Raw genomic sequence first — 21717 nt, forward strand, 5'->3', positions numbered from 1 at the left:
CAAAGGCAGAACACTCTTCGTTGACATAAATCACAGCAATATCTTTTTGGATCTGTCTCCTAGAGAAATGGAAGTAAAAACAAAAGCAAACAAATGGGACCTAATTAAGCTCAAAAACTTTTGCACAGCAAAGGAAACCACAAACAAAATGAAAACACAACCCACAGAATGGAAGAAAATATTTGCAAACAATGCAACCGACAAGGGATTAGTCTCCAAAATTTACAAACAGCTCATATGACTCAATATCAAAAAAAAAAACAAACAACCCAGTCAAAAAATAGGCAGAAGACCTAAACAGACATTTCTTCAAAGAAGACATACGGATGGCCAAGAGGCACCTGAAAAGATGCTCAACATCTCTAATTACCAGAGAAATGCAAATCAAAACTACAATGAAATATCACCTCAGACCAGTCAGAATGGCCATCATCAAAAAATCTACAAACAGTAAATGCTGGAGAGGGTGTGGAGAAAAGGGAATCCTCCTACACTGTAGATGGGAATGTAAGTTCGTACAGCCACTATGGAGAACAGTATGGAGGTTCCTTAAGAAACTAAAAATGGAACTACTATATGATCCAACAATCCCACTCCTGGGCATGTATCCAGAGAAAAACATGGTTCAAAAGGATACATGCACTCCAATGTTCATTGCAGCGCTGTTTACAATAGCCAAAACATGGAAGCAACCTAAATGTCCATTGACAGATGAAAGGATAAAGAAGATGTGGTACATACATTCCATGTATTTATATGTGTGTGTGTGTATGTGAGTGTATATGTATGTGTGTGTATATATATATATATATACACACACGCATATACACACACACACAATGAAATATTACTCAGCCATTAAAAATAATGAAATAAGGCCATTTGCAGCAACATGGATGGACTTGGAAATTACCATACTAAGTGAAGTAAGTCAGGCATAGAAAGACAAATATCATATGATATTGCTTATATGAGGAATCTTAAAAAATGATAAATGAACTTATTTACAAAACAGAAACTCACAAATTTAGAGATTGAACTTATGGTTACCAGGGGGAAGGGGAGGGGGAGGGATAGATTAGGAGTTTGGGACTGACATGTACACACTACTATATTTAAAACACATAACCAACAAGGACCTACTGTATAGCAGAGGGAATTCTGCTCAATATTCTGTAATAACCTAAATGGAAAACAAATTTGAAAAAGAATAGATACGAATAACTGAATCACTTTGCTGTACACTTGAAACTAACACAACATTGCTAATCAACTATGATCCAATATAAAATAAAATTTTTAATTAAATTAATTAAAAATAACAACACTGGAAAAAAATTAAAAATAAGAAGTCAGTGAAAAGGAAAAAAAAAGAAAAAGAAAAAAAGGGTGCCTTTCTAACCAAGCAAAAATCCTGAACTTCATTATAACTGGATCGACTTGAATAATGTGCTTAGGACTGAAGTATCCAATCAGTGTGGCCAGAAGACCACAGGCTGACTGGTTGAGACCCTTGAATTGATCACAGTGGCTGAGGGGGGAAGTTATGCTGATGGATTTAGAGCGATGGTTCTCAAAATGTGTTCCCTGACCAGTGACATCAGCATCTCCTGGAAACTTGTTACAAATGCAAATACTCTGGCTCCACCCCAGACCAGCTAAACCAGAAACTCTGGGATGGTGCCTAGCAATCCGTGTTTAACGAGTCCTGCAGGTGATTCTCATGAAAGCTAAAGTTTGTGAGCCACTGGTTTAAACCATCAGATCCTACCTGTAAAGCCTAGAGTGGGGTGAATCCCGTTTATTTCACTGGCTGCCACACAATTAGAAAATGGTGGAGTGGAGGCCTGAGAAAGTACCGTCAAAATACTGTGGAAGGAGAAGGCTCCAGAAGGGGACAGTTCGTTTCACTTCTTACTTCCTATGGTAAGGCTATGAAGTAGAAAACACAGTAATGAGCGCTTCAGCCTAGCAACATGGTTTGAAGATGACTTCTGCTGCCCATATTTATTAGTTTCCAGGGCTTGAAGAAAAAGAAATGCCCAACATTAACCCTCCCGTTCTCTGTGGGCCCTAACCCACTTTCCCTGGGGAAATTGGACAAATATATACATACAGGTTTGAGAGAAGTAAAGCTACTTAGCAGTTAAGACTGCATTGAAGAAGACATTCTCTAGGAAGGTTTCTTTTTTTTTTTTTTTTTAACATCTTTATTGGGGCACAATTGCTTCACAATGGTGCGTTAGCCCCTGCCCCACAACAAAGTGAATCAGTCATACATAAACATCTGTTCCCATATGCCTTCCCTGTTGCGTCTACCTCCCTCCCACCCTCTAGGAAGGTTTCTTAATCATGGCTAATCCTAAGAGTCGCCTGGAGTAAGGTTACAAGTCCAGCCCCTTGGGCTGTACTAGACCTACAGAGTCAGGATCTCCAAGGGAGGGACCTGGGAATCTGTGTTTTTAACACACATTTCCAGGGATTCTTTTTTTTTTTTTTTTTTTTTTGGCGGTATGCGGGCCTCTCACTGTTGTGGCCTCTCCGTTGCGGGGCACAGGCTCCGGACGCGCAGGCTCTGCGTCATGTGGGATCTTCCTGGACCAGGGCTCGAGCCTGTGTCCCCCACATTGGCAGGCAGATTCTTAACCACGGCGCCACCAGGGAAATCCCCAGGGATTCTTACGGATTGACCATGGTTGGAAAACACTGTTCTAAAAGCTGATGCAGGGCTTCCCTGGTGGCGTAGTGGTAGACAGTCCGCCTGCCGACGCAGGGGACACAGGTTCGTGCCCCGGTCCGGGCAGATCCCGCATGCCGTGGAGCGGCTGGGCCCGTGAGCCATGGCCGCTGAGTCTGCGCATCCGGAGCCTGTGCTCCGCAACGGCAGAGGCCACAACAGTGAGAGGCCCGCGTACCGCAAAACAAATAACTAAATTAATTAATTAATTAAAGCTATATGCAGAGGACTGGGGAGAAAAATCTCACGAAAGAATTACATGAATATTTCTGACTGCAAATAATAGCTTCTTCCTGTCCTTTCTTGGTGCCTTCCGTCACTACCAGGGCCTCTAACTGTTCTTCCTCTCGTCTCATCCTACACTGCTTCCCAGAAGTCACCCTACAGACCCCTTCACGTCAGAGTGAACTTTCTAAAACACACGGAATGTCAGGCCTCTGATCACAACCTATCACGGTAGAAATCGATCACAAGTCCTCACCATGGCCAACAGCATCAAGTCCGAAGTGTTGGCATGAAAGGGGGGGAGATAAATTAGGAGTCTGGGATTAACAGATATGCAATGCTATATATAAAATAAATGAACGACAAGGACCTACTATACAGCACAGGGAACTATATTCAATATGTTGTAATAACCTATAATGGAAAAGAATCTGACAAAGAATATATACATATTCTCACATATATGTATATGTATAACTGAATCACTTTGCTATGCACCTGAAACTAACACAACATTGTAAATCAACTATACTTTAATTTAAAAAAAATTTTTTTAAATGCAAAAAAAAAAAAGTGTTGGCATTTCATACACATTTCCATATAATCCAGGCCCTGACTTTCTTCCTTAGCCTTACCTCCTGCTGTCAGCCCACTGCAACCCCATTATGGAACCATCCTGAAGCCCCTGCATTTCCTCAACACTTGGTGTTCTCTTTGCCTTTGTTCCCTCTGTTCACCAAGGTCTTCCTTCCCCCTTCACCCAGAGTATCAGTCAAGTTAACGAAGGAGAGGTCATGCTGCGGTAACAAAAGCTCAGTAGATAAAGACAGCAAAGGTTTATTTTTCACTCAATGTCAGGAGGTGGTAAGTTTTTTCTCTAAAGACCCAGATGGTAAATATTACACACTTGGTGAGCAACATACAATTTCTGTTGCCTTTTCTTCTTCTTCACTTTTTTGTATAACTCTTTAAAAAATGTAAAAACCACTCTTTTTCATAGGTCATACAGAAACAGGTCACTGGCCATCTGCTGACCTCTACGCTACATGATCATTGCCAGAGACATGGAGACAGCAGAGAACTACTCAGTCTAGTCATTCGGACCAGGCTAATGGAGCAGCCATCTCGAGCATCTCTAGTCACCATGCAGAACAAAAGAGAGGGTCTCATGCAAGTCCCACTAAATGCCCCAGTCCAGAAGTGACACCCTAGAACTTCTGCTCACAAATAATTGGCCAAAATTGGTCTTTCAGCCCCACCTAACTATAATGGAGCCAGGAAGTGCAATCCTACCATGTGTCCAGCAGTAAAGAGAATTGGAATGGCTTGGTTAAAGTCATGACTTCAGCTCAGAGAAAAGTGCTCTGGAAAGCCTTTTCTGACCCTCTGGTCCCCCAGTCAGATTAGCTACTCTTTGCTTATAACCTTATAGCACCTTGAAGCCTAAGCGTGTGCTGTGCATAGGGTACCACAATCGCCAACTTCTCTGCCTCCCCCACCAGATCCTGAGCTTCCTTAGACAAACATCTCCGTATACCTACTGCCTAGCACAGCGCCTGCTACCCAGGGATGCTCAGTGTGTGTTGCTTCAACAACTTAACGAATGTGGTAGATTGTGGGAGTGGGGTTGCCTATGCATTTACCTGAAGGCTCTGTAGGCAGCAGTGTCAGCCTCTCTGAGCCTAGTTCAACCACACCCATCTCCACTCATGATAAATTTATCATTTTGGTTATTCGGTTACTTTCTATATTAATCAAATTCACTCTTCCTTACAACCTTTCCTTCTAATAATCAACACTTTGCAGACAGCTGGTCCTTGAGGCCACAGAGCACTTTGACTTTATGTGAACTGGTTTTGTGTCCAGTTTGTAGGTCAGAAGGCAGGCACAGACAGGCACTGAGATTTTCCCAAGTTACACAGCCAATGAGAGGGAGAGCCAAAAGTTATGCTTCCTTTTGATCCAACAAGAGAGCTACAGGGTTGAACACAGAGCCGCAGCTAAGTGCACCAACAGGTTATTTATATCCTTTGGAGAGATAGAAAGCATAACGTGTATGTCAAAGGTAAATTTTATTATACCATATCAGTGTTCAGCTTATAGTACACATATTTATCTCTGAGTAAAATATTAGAAACAAACCACACGACTATATTAATGTGCTCTTTCAGAACCCCGAGAATATTGAAAATGCCACACACCTGTTTTACCACCATCCCTTAATGCCTGCTAGGTGAGCAACACCTGCATGCATCTTCACTACTAATGGCATAGAGCAGAGCTCAGCTGTTTCACACGCAACACATGTGCGTCTGCTGCAGTTTGTATCAAACGTGTAACCACAGAGCGAGCAAACCAGAGTTCAAAATGAACTGTAGTGCAAGTCTCCACCAATACATATTGACAGAGTTAAGCCCCTTCGTGTAGACCATTCACAATCTGGGTATCCTCTGACCCCACCCCAAAGTGTATCCTGACCTGGAATTTTCCTCTCCTCTCCATCTCCTGGATCTAGTAAGTTCCTAATAAACATCCCATCTGATGGTTAGCCTTGACAATGCCCTGGAGCACCAAGACAAGAGGAATATAGCTAGCCAGGAGCCCTCTACTTCTCACATCATCGACAGAATAGCGTCAGAGCTGGTCCTATTGAAATCGGTGGAGTTTGAGTCATTCGAGATCGAAACTACTTTTTTAAAATATACAAACCCTTTATTTAAGAAGGTGAAATAGCCCGGTGTGTCCTCCCCGTCTGGTTAAATGGGGACAACCAGGGGAAATTGTGCAAGAAAACTGAAGTACACAAAAGCAAATTACAGGCTCAGTATTGCCAGACACAAAACAGGAATCAATCCTTTACAGGAGTCTTGCCTTTGCTTCCTTCTTTCTTTCCTTGAGCCTTGTAATTGAATGTTGCAAACTATATCAAGAAGAATAAACCGGGTTTCCCCTCCCCCAAGCAAGAAAAGGTTAAGCTTCTAATTACAGGCCCTCTGACTATCATTTGTGCAATTAGCCATCAACTATAATCGCTGATGAGAGAATGCAGAGCTGCGCTAGCGATATCCCCCTCCTCCTCAGCCCAGACTGGGTTACTTTCGTCCCATTCTGTTACAGAGGACCAACCACAACCGCGCGCACTCTCCTTACACACACGCTCTCACTTAAAGACACATTTAATTTTTAGCAAAAATGGCATCTTAGCGTTTGACTGAGACAGGCATCCCCAAACCCACACCAAAGTAGCCCAAACGTTTAGATCCACTCCTCTTCATCACTTTTAAGTGGAGAGAGGAGGCCCAAGAAAGAAGCTACCTACCAGCCTCACAGGACCAGCCCTCTTTGAGGCGCAGCAGAAGGTGGTAGAGAGACGCTTGTTGCCCCTGGAAACTGCAAGTCCCCCCCTCCGGGCTGTAAGCCGCGTTACTGGGAAGGCGGTGGCAATAGCCTCAGTAGTTGCATCAGTGCTAACTGCTGCTGCTGCCACTGCTGCTGCTGCTGCATTTACGGTTGGCGGCTGCCGGGAAGGTACAGTAATGACTGTAGGGAGCGCACAGCTGCTGCGGCGGCAGGTTCCCTGGATCAGGAAATTAGGGCAGGCACCGGGGATTGGAGGCGAGGGCGGCGCGCGAGCCAACCAGCGGCCGCCCCGGGCCCCCGTGAGCCCCGGGCGGACGCGCGGAGCAGCCGAGCCCCGGGAGCACTCCGGGTGGCAGCGGCGGCCACGGCCACGGCCACTCACGCTCACACTCGAACGCACACTCACACAACCCCGACGCAGGAACCTGGCTGCCCCGAGCTTATAAGAGGAGCGCGTCGAGGGTGGGGAGGGAGGGCTGAAGCCGCCGCGCCCGCCCCCATCCCCCGCTGACCACTCCCCCTCCTGCCCCCTCCTCGCTCCTCACCCCGCGCTCCAGCGGCCGCCAGGGTGGGTGCTCCGCGGCCGGCTCCTCTCTCTTCTGTCTTCTCCGCTCTTGGCTCCCCACCCCCTCTCCCTTTCTCCCCTCCTCTTCCCTCCCCTCCTCTGCAGCGCCTGCATTATTTTCTACCCGCGGGCTCGGCTTGCACTACCGCTGCAGCCCGGGGAGGTAGGTGGGTGGGTGGGTTGGCTGGTGGGGGGTAGATTGTGCAAGTTGTAGGGGAGGGGGTGCGCCTCTTCTTCCCTGCTCCCTTTACCCCCCTTCGAACTCCTTCCCCTCCTCCCCTTCCCCCTCCTCCCTCCCCGCCCCCACCTCCTTCCTCCTTTCCGAAGGGCTGGTAACTTGTTGTGCGGAGCGAGCGGCGGCGGCGGCGGCGGCGGCGGCGGCACCATCCAGACGGGCACCATGGGCACGTCCGCGCGCTGGGCGCTCTGGCTGCTGCTCGCGCTGTGCTGGGCGCCCCGGGAGAGCGGCACCACCGGAGCGGGTGAGTGAGGACGCGCCCCTCCGCGGCCTGCCCGGACCTAGCCGGGGCGCCAGGGGGCCCCGAGGCGCGGGTCTCCTTTTGCCCACCCCCCTCCTAGGAGGCGTCTCTTCACTCTCGTCGCCTTCTCTCCCTCCCCACCCTGGTGGCGCCTCTGAGCTGTCAGCACCGCGGCTCCCGGGAGCCAGGCTGGGGGGATAGTGGGATTTGGGGTGTCCTAAAGCCTTGCCCGAACTAGTCTTCATTCCCTTACACTGCCTCCCCTAAAACCTGTGCTTTGCCTCGTTTCTCACTCCGCTTGGCCGGGGATGGGGAATATGGGCTTCTGAGCCGTTGAACAATGGTTGTGTCTCTTCTGCCAGGCGGAGTGTTAGGAAGGAGGCAGGGGGCCGGGTGGGCCGGGACGTGCGCGGCAGCCCCCGGAGCGCCCCTCGGACTTCACGGAGGGTGGGAGCGGGCGGTGGGTGAGGAAGGGCGCCTCCGGCGATGCGGGGCGCCGGGTGCCGACCGGGAGTGGGGTTCCCCGCGGCGGTGAGGAACCCGCACGTTCGGTGGGCTGCCGCCGGGAGTCTCCGCCGAGCGGCTAGAAGTGCGCAGCCTGCGCACCCGGACTGCGACTCCCCGGGCGCCGGGCAGTCTCTGTGTAGTGCGGGTTAGAGGAAGAGTGAGACTGGAATCAAATAAGACTCACCTCTAGATATTTCTCCGCTCTCCGGGGAGCGTTTGTAAACCTCTCGGGTCTCCAGGATAGCTGAACGGGGGAGGGGAGTGGAACGAAGACTTAATCAGGTTAGTTTGCTGAGCCTCGTTCCCGGTGAGATTTCCTCGAGAGGAATTGGGTCCTTATCTGGTGACTGTAATTAGCCTTCATTCTAACCAGTAGATCAAATGGAGTAGCACGAGAGCTGGGAGAGCTGGTGTGTGACTGTGGCTTGTTGGGGAGGGCGGTGGGGACAACTGTCGGGTCCCCAGGGTGTGCCGCACTGGGCCTGGGAGCCCTGTCCTCAGCCACTCTCTCATTTGGGGCCGCACAACTTTCTCAGGCAGGCGACAAGAAGCCCTTCTAAGAGGATTCGGTGAGAATCCTGGCAGGTCCCTGAAGTGATCTCGACATGACACCAAGGGGCTGGCTTGCCACCTCTGGGGAAGTGGGACGGAAAACTGCCCCCGTCCTAGGTACCCACTCCAGAGTCCCTAGCTCCTGTCGCCCGGTGGCTTAGGAGACCCGCCTGCCCGCAGTCACGAGCCTCCTGAAGTGAGAGCGAACTTTAATGTATGGTCAAGCAGCCCCTCAAGCAATACTTGTGGGGGTTGAGTCTCCGAATGCCCCCTGCCCTTAGGTTCTGACTGTCCCGAGCGTGAGAAGCTGCGACGGGCTTTTCTGCGCTCTGCGATTGGCTGGCCGCCCGATCACGTTTAGGTTGGTCACGTGGCTCCGCGGGCTCGTAATTTAGCAGCCCGAGAAATGTTATCTTTAAGGGAACGTGAAAAACTGACAGGCTCCAATGGACTGTTCTCTCAAATGCTTTCCCCTGCCTGGACTCCTTGAAAAACGGCGAGTGTCTAGTGAAGATGACCCCTGATGTGTAACCAAACTAAGAGATTGGAAAAGCCCTGAAAAGTTTTCAGACTCTAACATTAATCATTAATGGTTGAGCAATACTAACTTATTAAACGATTTCTCGGAGTAGTGCCATGGCTTACATTACACCTTTCATATCATTTCAAAAGACTCCGATATACCAGAAACCACTGATGACTGTCCAGAAAGGTGGGAGAGAAGATTAGTTTTTGCTGCGTTCTTTTCATATTCTTTTAATTTAATGTATAATAACTTTCCACTGGAGGTTAACTTTATCCTATAGAACGCTATGAATGCACCTAAATTGTCGAAATGAGTTAGTTGAAGCCATATGTTCACCTTGTATCAGGTAGGTGAGCCTCCCTTTTGCTCCCCTAGGTCACATGTGAAATATGTGACATGCCATGAACAGCGGAAAATAGAAGCCCACGTAAGACTTAAATTCTTCGAAGGAAAGGAGACACATCCTTTCTGAGCTGGAGGAAATTGGGGGTTGGCTGAGGCAGGTATTGACCCTAAGCTAACCCAGGCTGGCTCCTGTCTGAAGTTCAAAGCCCCAAGGCATACGGACTGACTTTCTGGCCCTGGTCTTCTACACTCTGCCCATACACACGCATGATGCTGGTCTAAAATATTCTAGGACAGGACACGTGTGCTTTAAGACTCTGCCAAGGAACTTAAGTCAGGCTAACAAGAGAAATTAAAATTCAGTAATGGAGCATACCTGATGGAAAAAAATCCCTGGGAGTTCTAGGACATTTTCCTCCAGCCTAGGTAGTCAAGATTAGGATCTGGGGTACTATATATTCATTAAGGCCAGAGCCTAGAAGAACCAGGGTTTTGTGAGAGCTATTCAGATATGGCTAGCCACCAACAAAAGAGTCAACGGAACTTCTCCTCTTGTGGGGAGTGGGTTGGTGAAATTGGCAGTACCTGGAGGGACAGGAGACCGGAGGGCAGAGGGAAAATAAACCTGACTTATCCAGATAGCACCAAGAGGAGATATGACAATAATCGTAATCCTCATCTAGATCAAAGAGTGAGCATGTGAGCAGGGACTCTTTAAAGGAGGGTCACCAGTCAGGCCTTCATTGGCAATGACGGCTGCCCGTGGTCTGGAGCAGCATTGCTCCCCAGATCGCCCCTTTGCCCAATTCACGTGACATTTAGCTATGTACCTGCCCTGGCTCATTTTGGTTCTTTGCTTGAATTGTTTGGAGTCCCTAGATACCTAAAGCATGTATAAAGGCCAAGTGCAGTAGGGCTGCCAAATGTTAGGACTTCAATATAACCATACTGTATATTTTAATTATAGCAGCCTCCGTGCTCAAAAGAAGTGCTTCTGCCTTTTATAAAATTGGATACCCATAAACCCAATCTCACTTGAGTAGTTTTGTTACAGTTCTAGGAGAGGTGAAAAACAGTCACAAGCCCCTTCTGTTCCAGGAGGAATGTCAAACTGATCAGACTTAGCAAGAACTCCTAGAGTAGAGCACAACCAGAAGCTCAAGGGAACAGCCCCCAGCCGTAGGGCTTCGGGTTTTGGTCCAGAGACCAGAAGACCTGGAGCACCACATAGAAATGTAGATATTAGCTATTTAGACCATTTTCTAGTTCTTACAGAATGTGAATAAAGTTGTCCCTCTCTAGAGGGAACAGTGATCAAATTTAGGTGGTCATCTATACAATTTCGAGTCATAATTGAATTTACTTTGGATACTGACCTTTCTTTGGAAAGCCACCTTCACGTTACTAGTCTATAAAAAATTAAATCCCTCAAAGGACTATGATAAGCTCTATAATGAAGCTTATGATAAAAGTTCCTGCCTTAGAAGCATTTCTCAGGGTGGGCTAATACGGCTGCTCTCCAGGTGGTTACGTGATAGACTCAAAACTGCTTCGTTTGTTCCCGTCTGTGCTTAAGCCGCAGCACGGAGACTGCTTCCAAGAGAAAGAGTCTAAGAATACCTGGGGCAGAGATGGAGGAGATGTACCTGTTGAGCAGAAGTAAGTGGTCCAGGGGCAGTGTTCTGGCCCACCTAAAGAGTTGTTGGCTAGGAAATCTGAAGACTGATAGCTTTTCGTAGGACTTAAAGACAGAGGAATGGCTTAGCTCTAGGAGAATCTGGCTTTGTAAAGGACGATTACCTCAGTTTCACTCTGCATTTTTTCAGTCCGAATTGGTGTCTCTGCTAAGCTTTTCTGTTGGTTTTCAATAAAAATTCTAAACATTGTTAACACTGCCTAGTTAGATACACTAGATGCACTGCAGGGACTAAATGAGATGGCAGGTGATACCTTAAACTTAGCACACGTTGCCCTTCATGTGAAGTTTCCTAGAAAAGTTTGGGCCTGATGGCTAGATGGTGGCTCTAAATTAACAAGAGAATGCCTGTCAGGTGCTGGGAGAATAAATACAGCGATTCTGCTAGAAGTGGCTTAATATCTGCTTAGAGATCCTTGGCCCACTTTGTATTTTAAAGATGCTGCATGGGTGGGCGGAGCAGGGAAAGGGCATTCATGGCCCTGTATTTAAGAGAGAACTTTGGGGGCAGAAACTATAAGATAGGACCATGGTTGTGGGAGAGGGAGGGGTGGGCTATCGGGTCGGGCTTGTAATTTGCCAAACAAGGGAGGCGATAAAACCCTTGGTGATAGACAACATTTGCAAGTTACATCGTGTGTTATAATTCTTCCCCCAGATACTATGAGTAAATAAGGTTCTTTTATAGACTGCCTCTAATCTTTCGTTTTCTTAAGATACCTTTCCAAGGTCTGAGCTACTAACTGATCTGTAGGTTCCCTAAGTAGGTGGTAGCTTGATGCCAGCATCAAGCTGGCAGCCTTTGTACCTCTGCTCAAAAGCACTTGACTTCCATTTACTGAGTGCCCACCACATGCCATATAGCACCAGGCATAGGCGACACAGCGACCAAGAAGTTGGGCTCTTCCTTCATGACATTTAGTGTAGTGGGAAAGTCAAACCAGGAAATCAGTGATCCAAAGACAGCCTGGAATAGAAGCTCTGGATGGGAGCGAGCAGACCCAGCGGTGAAGACTTAATCATAAAAGAGGCAGGTAGCAGCTGAAGATTGCTGGAGGTCCCACACATCACATGGGTTACAGCTTATGAAGATTTCTCAAAACTCACCGGGAACTTAGACTCTCATGTGACAAAGCCAGGAATTAGTCCATCTCTGCAGATGATCCTACAAAGGTGACAGCACTCAATCAACAATGGATGGCTGCCAACGTTACCAAAGAGCGCTAAAATCCGTCAGAGGTAAAAAGCCCCGAAATTTCTAACTTTACCAGTGAGGCCCTGCGTGCCGGAACTGCTCTCCTCACGTGGAAACGAGGCTAACGGACCCACACTGACACACTCATTCTGATATGTAAGTGCAGGAAAGTGCTCTGTTTTTAAATGATAAAGTTTCTGAAGATGTGAAAGTACCCTCGTAGGCATTGAGAACTGTGGCCTTTGTAACCTAAGAGCCTTTCAAAGTATGCTAACTAGTGAAACAACTGCTCATACTTGGTTTCAAGTTCAGAAAACCTGGGAAGAATGCTTTGGGAAAAAAATCTGTAGTTCAGACCAACTTTATTAGTGAACTAACAAATCAACGGATGCATTGGGGAATACTCGCTAGAGCCTAAAAAAATTTTAGACATCAGGCACCCGGTCCCAACTTACAAAGACACATTCCGGGCCCTGCCATAGGGGATCTCCGCTTGTAGAGATGGAAACACGTAGGTGAGCACATCTCAGTATGTGACGGCTCTGTGACAGGCACAGGAGACAGTGAGAAAGCAGCCAGACCACACCTAATTGGTCAAGAAAGCAACTGAGGGGCTCGTTCAAGGATGCCATTTGAACGGGTGGTAAGCAATAGGAAGAAGCCGGGGGAAATGGGTAGGAAACTAGACTCCATCCTAGAGCCCGTGAGAAGCCTGCAAGTGATCCCATCCCTGGCACTCTGGGCCATTCCTGGCTGCCTGATTCACCGTGTTGATGTGGATAGAGAACATGGCAGCCTGGAGGCAGAGGAACAAGAGACAAATTTAGATCCAGTGAGAGATGAGTGCTTGGACATGCCCAGGACTTGATGGCAAAATGTCAGAGGAGAAGAATCTAGGCTCACGGTTGGACTACTGACTTAGAGTAAGTGGTGGGTCAAAGATCAGGCACATGGGGATGGGAAGACAGATTTTAGAAGAACCTCTTTACCGTGTACGCCTATTAAGATATCCAAGTAGATTTTACCTAATGGCACAAAGGTCGTCATCATAATCTCTGTTGTTCGATTGGCAGTTGTCACCTATGTCCATCTAGTGATGCACACGACTTATGGGGTGAGTACTATAGAGTCCAACCCTGAGAATGAAGTAGTCACCCGCATTGTGGGTAGAATCTTAGCCTCCTAACCTTCCCGCAGTGGTTTCAGCGTGTGGTCAGGGACCAGCTAGGTCAACAGCCTCCGGGAACTCAATAGAAATGCAAACTTGGGCCCCATGCTAGACCCACAAAGTCAGAATCTCTGGTGAGGGGGCAGCAGTGTTTTAGTAAGTCCTTCAGGGGTTTCTGATACAAACTCGATCTTGAGAACCACTGACTTTTACCACCCACAAAACTAATAACTTCCCAAATATATCAGGAGGGGCTTACTCTTTCTAGACAAGAAGACCAAGCATTATAGTCCTTCTAGGAAAAGACCTGCTAGGGATACTGAGGCAGCAGTTTTTAAAAATCAAAATGGGGACGGGAGGGTGGGCTCTATCTCAACAATAAGGCTGTGTTAGGACAGTGACATCCTGACAAGTGATAGTACCTAATTCCGGATTAATTTAAACTGACACTACTACCCACATCACAAGTCAGCAGAATATTCTGGAAGGAAGTGGTCCTGAGTCAGGTGCTCTAGTGGGTATGCGTGCTCAATCACATGGTATCTGGAGCCAGACTGCCTGAGTTCAAATTCTAGTTCTGCCCAAGGTGATCGTGGGCAAATACTGTCCTCCCTTCCCCAAACAGGTTCCCTGGTACGTAAAAGGGGAACAGTAGCGCTGACTCTGTAGGATTGAGAATTAAATCAATTAAGAAACTGAGGTCTTAGAACAGTGTTTGGCTAAGAATAAAAATTAAGTTATTTATCCATGATTCTCAAGATCATCTCAATCTGATGTAAATGGGAAAACTGACAATTGAACTGTAGGATTGAGTGAATCAGGATTAACCCAAGTATTTCACAGTTTTTAGTTGGCCCCCGCCTCGTTCTCACAAGGCTTGAGAGGCTGTCTGTAAGGCCAGAATACAGCTCAGTCCCTCATCCTCAGTTCCTCTTTCTAACCTTCTTCCCTTGTAGGAAAACTTCTTTGCTGACTTGAAAAGCTGCTTGTCCTAAAAGGAGTTTTAGCCTATGAATAGAAAGATTGGCGTTCAAGTGGCAAGCAGTAGGAATGAGCTGGACTAAAAATAAATGCCCTTGGCAGCCCCAGAAGTGCCAAAACAAATGGACTGAACAAAATTCCAGGAGATGATAACACCCGTACACTCAAGCAAATGGGAGGGCTGTGAAAGATGTGAACACTTGGCCTTGCTAGTCCCAGCAGTGTGGCAGCCGCAGCCCCTCTGTGCAGGCTGAAGTTCATGTCTGAGCCTGACACGCAGAAACGTCTTACTGTGGGCATCCCTTCTGGAGCACTCCTGCAAAGGTGCCACTCGGAGCCCTACAGGGAACTTCGTAGCCCACTTGGAAGGCTTGGTATTTACCGTAAGATCTATGCAGTTTTTTGGGTTTTTTTTAACCGAAGCTTACGTACTGTTCTTCCATGTTAACCGTTGCAGGGACAATTAGACAACAACGGCAGGCTGACTTCTAAATGCATTAAAACCCCTGAGTTCCTTGGAGCCAGTGAACTGCCAACATGTCTGGGTAGCAACGTTAACTATTTAGGTAAGCAAGGCTCCTGGGACATGGGTGCCTTGAAGTAAGTTTGCAGAGTCTGATATCAACTGTGTAAGCGCAGAATTAGTGAGGAAATCTTCAACGCTTCTGGGCCTTCAGTCATTTGTTACAAGTGTAAACAGCCGTGCAGACGACTAGGTACAAGTGACTTCCAACCCCCTGGCCCAAAGGGGTAGGGGTATTCATCCTAAGTATCAGAGCTGAAAGGAAACCCAGATCTAGTCCAACCGTTTGATTTCTTAAAGTTATGGAACGCTTTTCAAATCCTTACACAAAACTCCAATGTTGAAAAGAAATGCTGGTTGAAACAGGCGGAATACCCAGGTTCCCTGCTGTCGTAGCCCTTCCCCTGACTGCAGCCACCCCGATGCTGCCAAGGCATTCCTGTGAACCCCGTGACTTTGAGGAACCCGCTAAAAATCACATTGACTCCGACTTTTCACCCTTCTGAGCAGATAGACCCTGGGTTGTAGGATGCCGAGCGCTTCTACTTGTAATTTATTTTCTGAGGCATCATTGGCTTTAGCTTAGCCTAAGCATTGAAAGGACCCTGGGTGTCGATCATTTCAAGCTCACCCTGTTCTCTTTATGAAAGTATAATGCGGAACTTGAGACTTAACTGTCACGGATGGAAATAGACTACAGGCCCACAATCCTGTAATCCCCCAAAGCTTTGCAAACCGAAAGCTTAATTCATTTGGCATTTTCGATTCTTTTGGAGCTCTGTACGGCAGCATTCCCAGGTAGGCACCACAGGTGTAAAGGGAGAATCTTCCTGAAACTTGGGCAGAAAACCCACCATGCTGCAAACAGGTGGCTGAGCTCTCCCCGCTCTGCACGATGCAGGGGATTAAACAGAACTAGGGAGTCCTTTCTACCCAGGAGCAATCTTGCAAAACAAGGTGCTTAGGAAACTTAAGAAACCGAGGCGCGGCCATAGAGCTTAGGGTCTTTCTTCTCTTCTCTTTAAAGAAAGAGCCCTTTATAAAGCCAGCTAGCTTTACCCACCCCCACTCCCACCACTCTCCTCTTTTACAGAAGCAGGGATGGTTGGTTAGCAGCTACTCCATTCCTAACGCCACTGTGCTCCTTTCTTAACGGAGAGCCGTGTGTGTCATGGTAAAACACAGCTTTATGACCATCGGGCAGAAGCTTGGGTGAAGTGGAAACGTCTGAGATAAGAGGTAGAAATTCAACTCCTTTTTGTCTTGAGATATTGGAATAAACACTAAGGAAATGCCCGTGTCTGTCCTGAGCCCGCTCAACAGCGACTCTTAAAGCAGCATTGCTGGGATTTTCACCCAGCATTTATGACTGTTGATTGCCTGTATGTTCCAGTTACATTCAGAGAGCTTCCTTAAGGTGATAGTCGACTAAACACCAGCCTTAGGCTATTGTGCGCCCATAGTTAATACCAGGCCAGCTTGAGTGTCTATAAAATCTGTAGTTACAATCAAGGCTCGTTGTTAAAGAGATCTGCCAGGTACCTAACCCCAAGTGGAAAACCATCATCTGACGCCTACTTTTTTTTTTTTTTCTGACACCTACTTTTAAGTCCCTGTCCAAGTCGGATTATATGGTTACCTTTCTGACAGCATAGATATCAGCGTCGCTGTTTTTGTCTCATTTTGACCAAACAACTAAAACCTTTGGTAACTAACACCTTTTAAAAAGGAATTCTAATTGCAACCTGACTTGTCTTTCCAAGTATATGTATATTTCTGTTCTCTGACTATCATAAATTGTTCTTTTTTTACTTTCCAAGTAAAGTACTCTAAGTAGATTCTTACCACTCCCACAACAGTCAGAGGTCATGGGGATAAAGAACTACAGCCAGTGGGCCCTGGAACAGATAACCCCAGCATTGAGAATATTAAGACTATATCGAGACTCCAGTGATAAAAGGGGGAGGGTGAGAGGCAGCCAGGTACTTCATACTTGGTTTCGCGGTATAAAAACTAGCGTGCGATGCTTCCTGACAGCCTCTACCCTCTCCTTGTTCCCCCTTCTTATGCCCAGTAAAATATTTGTGGATTGAATGAATAGTATGAAATACAGGTAGGAAGAGGAGTTCCCTGGTGGCTTAGTGGTTAGGATTCTAGGCTTTCACTGCCATGGCCCGGATTCAATCCCTGGTTGGGGAACATCCCTCAAGCCACGCAGCACGACCAAATAAATAAAAATGGTTAACATGGTAAACTTTAAAAAATGCCGGGGCGGGGAGGGGGGTTGGCCACGCAGGGTGGATTTCCTGTTGGTCCAATGGTTAGGACTCAGCACTCTCACTGCTGGAGCCTCGGTTCAGTCCCTGGTCGGGGAACTAAGATCCTGCAAGCCACGTGGTGTGGCCAAAAAACTAATAATAATTATAAAAAAATAAAATACAAAATGAACTACAGATAGGAAGTGCCGTTGATTCATCCTGCTTTGTATCTGGGTCCCAGCTTAACTACACTCTTGTGGGCAGAGTGCTACATATAGTTCTTAGACGAGTACATTTAGTACCTAAGTAACCACACACCCATATGGTAAACTAGGACCAGATTTTAATCTCCCTGGGAATTAGCCACAAAGTATAGAACGTTCCCAGACAGTAGGGAGTAGCTGATAGTACGGATGCCAACTAGAGCATTGTGTACATGACACAAGAGTTCCAGTCTGTGCTTGTCACTGTAGCATCTGTTCTTATGCCCACATGCCACAGCTGCAGATGCTGAAAGGTACAGGAAGTCGCAAGGCTTTCTGCTGGGAAGACCTCCCTAAGGAATCTGCATGAACCATGTGGCTCCACTGTTTTTCTCGAATATTTGCAGTGTATTTGCTGTAAGCAACCACATCTTTGCCTTTTATCTCGAAGAAATTACGTCCTCCAGAAGGATCGACCTGCTAATGATAGGAAACACCTGAATATCAGCTGTCCCATTCCAGGCAAAAAAAAACTAAGTGCCCTACTTCCAAGTATTCATTCATGCCATTATGTGAATTATATTCATACACTGAGCATAGGAAAACTGAGTTTCAGAAAAATAGAATCCAGGTCTGTGGCTCCCACCTTGCTTTGCTTTTCTCCCATCACTAAGTTAAAAATGATCTCCCTTTGGGTGTGGAGAAAAGCGAACCCTCCTGCACCGTTGGTGGGAATGTAACTTGGTACAGCCACTATGGAGAACAGTATGGTGATTCCTTAAAAAAACTAAAAATAGATCTACCATATGATCCAGCAAGCCCACTCCTGGGCACATACCGGAGAAAACCATAATTCAAAAAGATACATGCACCCCAATGTTCACTGCAGCACTGTTTACAATAGCCAGGACATGGAAGCAACCTAAATGTCCATCGACAGAGGAATGGGTAAAAAAGATGTGGTACATATATACAATGGAATATTATTCAGCCATAAAATGAATGAAATAATGCCATTTGCAGCGACATGGATGGACCTAGAGATTATCATACTAAGTGAAGTAAGCCAGACAAAGGCAAATAGCATATGATACCAATTATATGTGGGATCTAAAAAAGTGATACAAACGAACTTATTTACAAAACAGAAACAGACTCACAGACTTCAAAAATAAACTTATGATTACCAAAGGGGAAAGGTGCAGGGGGGGAGGGATAAATTAGGAGTTAGGGATTAACATATACACACTACTAGGTATAAAATAGATAATCAACAAGGACCTACTGTATAGCACAGGGAACTCTACTCAATATTCTGTAATAACCTATGTGGGAAAAGAATCGGGAAAAGAATCTGAAAAAGAATGAAGATATATACATGTATAGCTGAATCACTTTGCTGTACACCTGAAACTAACACATTGTAACTCAACTATAATATAAAATAAAAATTAAATTTAAAAAATGATCTCCCTTCACCTCTTAACTGTACCTTCTTCGTGCTTTTTATCGTATCTTGGAGTCATTTTGTAAACATGTCTTTTTCCAATTAGACCTCCAATTCTGAGATGAGGAAGCATGTATTAAACCTCACGCCTTTTCTAAATATCCTTTACTTTGCTCGTAATAGAAGCATCATTGATGAGTAACAGTATAGAATGTGGACAAGAAATGCCATTAAAAGATCAGGATTTGGCTGCATGATTATAATGACACAAATGAGTTAAAGGAATGGGAGAAATGAGTCCACAGGTGAATCCCCTGCCCTGCCACCTGCAGTCTCTGGGCAATCTACGTTCCTTCTATCTTGGTCTGGCTCCCTTGACCCAAGATTACTATTCCAGCCACCATGCCTAGTTTTCAGGAACCAGAAAGGAATAAAATTAAGGAAACTGGATCCCCTGTGCCTTTGAGGATATTTCCCAGAAGTTGTATATACCATTTCTGCTTACATCCCATTAGCCGGAACTTAGTCCCATGGCTATGCCTCCTGCAAGAGAGGCTGGGGAATCTAGCCTTATCCAGATGGAGTGTGCCCAGCTAAGAACTCAGTTACTGTCAGTCACTGCCCCAAGGCCCATCCAGCTCTGGCCCCTACAGTGTTATGGCCTCTGAGTCTGCAGCTGTCCCTCCAAGAGGACTCCTATCCATGGGTTTCAGGTAACGAGCACCTCTAACTTACCATCCTTGTGTCCCAGCTTAGCTAAGTGTTCCCTCCTGATTTTAGGAAGAAAAGCCAAATGTGAACCCTCCCAATTCCAGTGCACAAATGGCCGCTGTATTACGCTGCTGTGGAAATGCGATGGGGACGAAGACTGTGCTGATGGCAGTGACGAAAAGAACTGTGGTGAGTAAAGAGCTGGACAGTCTCACCTGCCACCTCACTAGGACGTACACATTGTACTGCAAGATGATGATATTATATCTTAGTGTCTACAAATGTATCGAGATTCTGAAAAATAGAATCCACTCCTAAGAACTGCTTTGAACTCGAGTCCAAAGATTCTATACTTCCTGGTCTGGAGGGATATGATTGATTGATGTGAAGTTAGCGACTTGAGTATGGAATTTTGAAGATACAGTGGAGTTCCTTTCAAATGATAGACGCGGTTGATCTTAGATCAGACAAAATTTTGGTATAGGAAGCTAGAGGAAGGAAGGGGAGGACCAGAAATAGAGACAGACAGAAGACTGCTTTGAACAGATTTTCTTTCTTTCTTTTTTTTTTTTTGCGGTACGCGGACCTCTCACTGTTGTGGCCTCTCCCGTTGCGGAGCACAGGCTCCGGACGCACAGGCTCAGTGGCCATGGCTCACGGGCCCAGCCGCTCCGCAGCATGTGGGATCTTCCCAGACCAGAGCACGAACCCGCATCCCCTGCATTGGCAGGCGGACTCTCAACTACTGCGCCACCAGGGAAGCCCCAGACTTTCTTTTTTTAATTCTCAAATGGTTCCGATCCCCAAAAAGCAAGCCGTGGACGGTAAGAAATCCCCTGCAGTTTCAGGAATTAATTAACTCCTGGTATAGAAACTATAAGCCAGCCCAGATCAAAGATCAGATAAGAATTCTTTTTTTAATTCCCTGTCTACAGAGATGCTGATTTTAAAGCACTAGGCAAGATGGAAGACATTCTCTCCCCCCCCTCAAGAAAATAGGGATACGCCATCATACCCATTGATCAGCATCTATTAAAAGATCATTATGAGGGCTTCCCTGGTGGCGCAGTGGTTAAGAATCCGCCTGCCAATGCAGGGGACACGGGTTCGAGCCCTGGTCCGGGAAGATCCCACATGCCACGGAGCAACTAAGCCCGTGCGCCACAACTACTGAGGCTGCGCTCCAGAGCCCGCAAGCCACAACTACTGAAGCCTGAGCGCCTAGAGCCCGTGGTCCACAACGAGAGAAGCCACCGCAATGAGAAGCCCGCGCACCACCACGAAGAGTAGCTCCCGCTCACCGCAACTAGAGAAAGCCCGCACGCAGCAACAAAGACCCAACACAGCCAAAAATAAATAAATAAATTTATAAAAAAAAAAAGATCATTATGAGAAATGCCTGTCTTTGCAACCTATATAACCTCTCATTAAGCCAGGACAGCTGAGAACTACATGTCAAGATGGCATTTAGGTACCTTGAATACATGCTGAAGTTTGCTTTATGATCCCTTTGTTCTGGGTTGTAAAACTCTTGAAATAAGGTTGTTCATGAATGTCGGTGATAACATTGCCATTTGCCTTTTAAAAGACGTTACATAATAAGGTAGATAGCTAGTGGGAAGCAGCCGCATAGCACAGGGAGATCAGCTCGGTGCTTTGTGACCGCCTGGAGGGGTGGGATAGGGAGGGTGGGAGGGAGGGAGACGCCAGAGGGAAGAGATATGGGAACATATGTATATATATATAACTGATTCCTTTTGTTGTAAAGCAGAAACTAACACACCATTGTAAAGCAATTATACTCCAATAAAGATGTAAAAAAAAAATCAAAAAAATAAATAAAAGACGTTACATAAAGATGTCCACTATACAAACTAAAAATCCAGAAGAAAAATAGAAGCTAAATGTAGATTTTACCAACTGCCATCTTGTTATGCCCTTACCTACTTCATGCGTCATTACTAAACTGCTATAGTATAAACATACTGGCAGACAGTCCTGTGCTTGAGCTCTCAGAGCAGCATCATGGATGTCTGCATGCCAATATGTAAATTAGCAGCTCATTTGGAAGCAGAGTAAACCCATGCTGCAGTATCACAAAAGCAGCTTATCTCCAGTCTCAGGACCAAGAATAGTTCTCCAGTGTGACACATTTATATCATTTGCATCCTAACACTAAGATTTTAATCTGTTCTACGAGATATTGAGTTCCATGCTCTTTCTGGGTTACCGGGGTGAT

General features: G+C 46.3%; 1 protein-coding gene across 4 annotated transcripts in view; it reads left to right on the forward strand.

The window, feature by feature from the left end:
* Nucleotides 1-7287: 7287 nt before the first annotated feature.
* The window catches only part of VLDLR (very low density lipoprotein receptor), a gene marked incomplete at its 5' end in the record, with an annotated part of 31430 nt that continues 17000 nt past the window's right edge, over nt 7288-21717 (forward strand). For all 4 annotated transcript variants that reach the window (XM_082842703.1, XM_082842704.1, XM_082842705.1 and 1 more), the window contains 2 exons: nt 7288-7369; nt 19548-19667. In XM_082842703.1, coding sequence (XP_082698829.1) covers nt 7288-7369; nt 19548-19667 — 202 coding nt within the window. The remainder of the gene's footprint in view (nt 7370-19547; nt 19668-21717) is intronic.

Source organism: Leucopleurus acutus (assembly GCF_964270905.1).
Source record: "Leucopleurus acutus genome assembly, chromosome: 7".
NCBI lineage: Eukaryota > Metazoa > Chordata > Mammalia > Artiodactyla > Delphinidae > Leucopleurus > Leucopleurus acutus.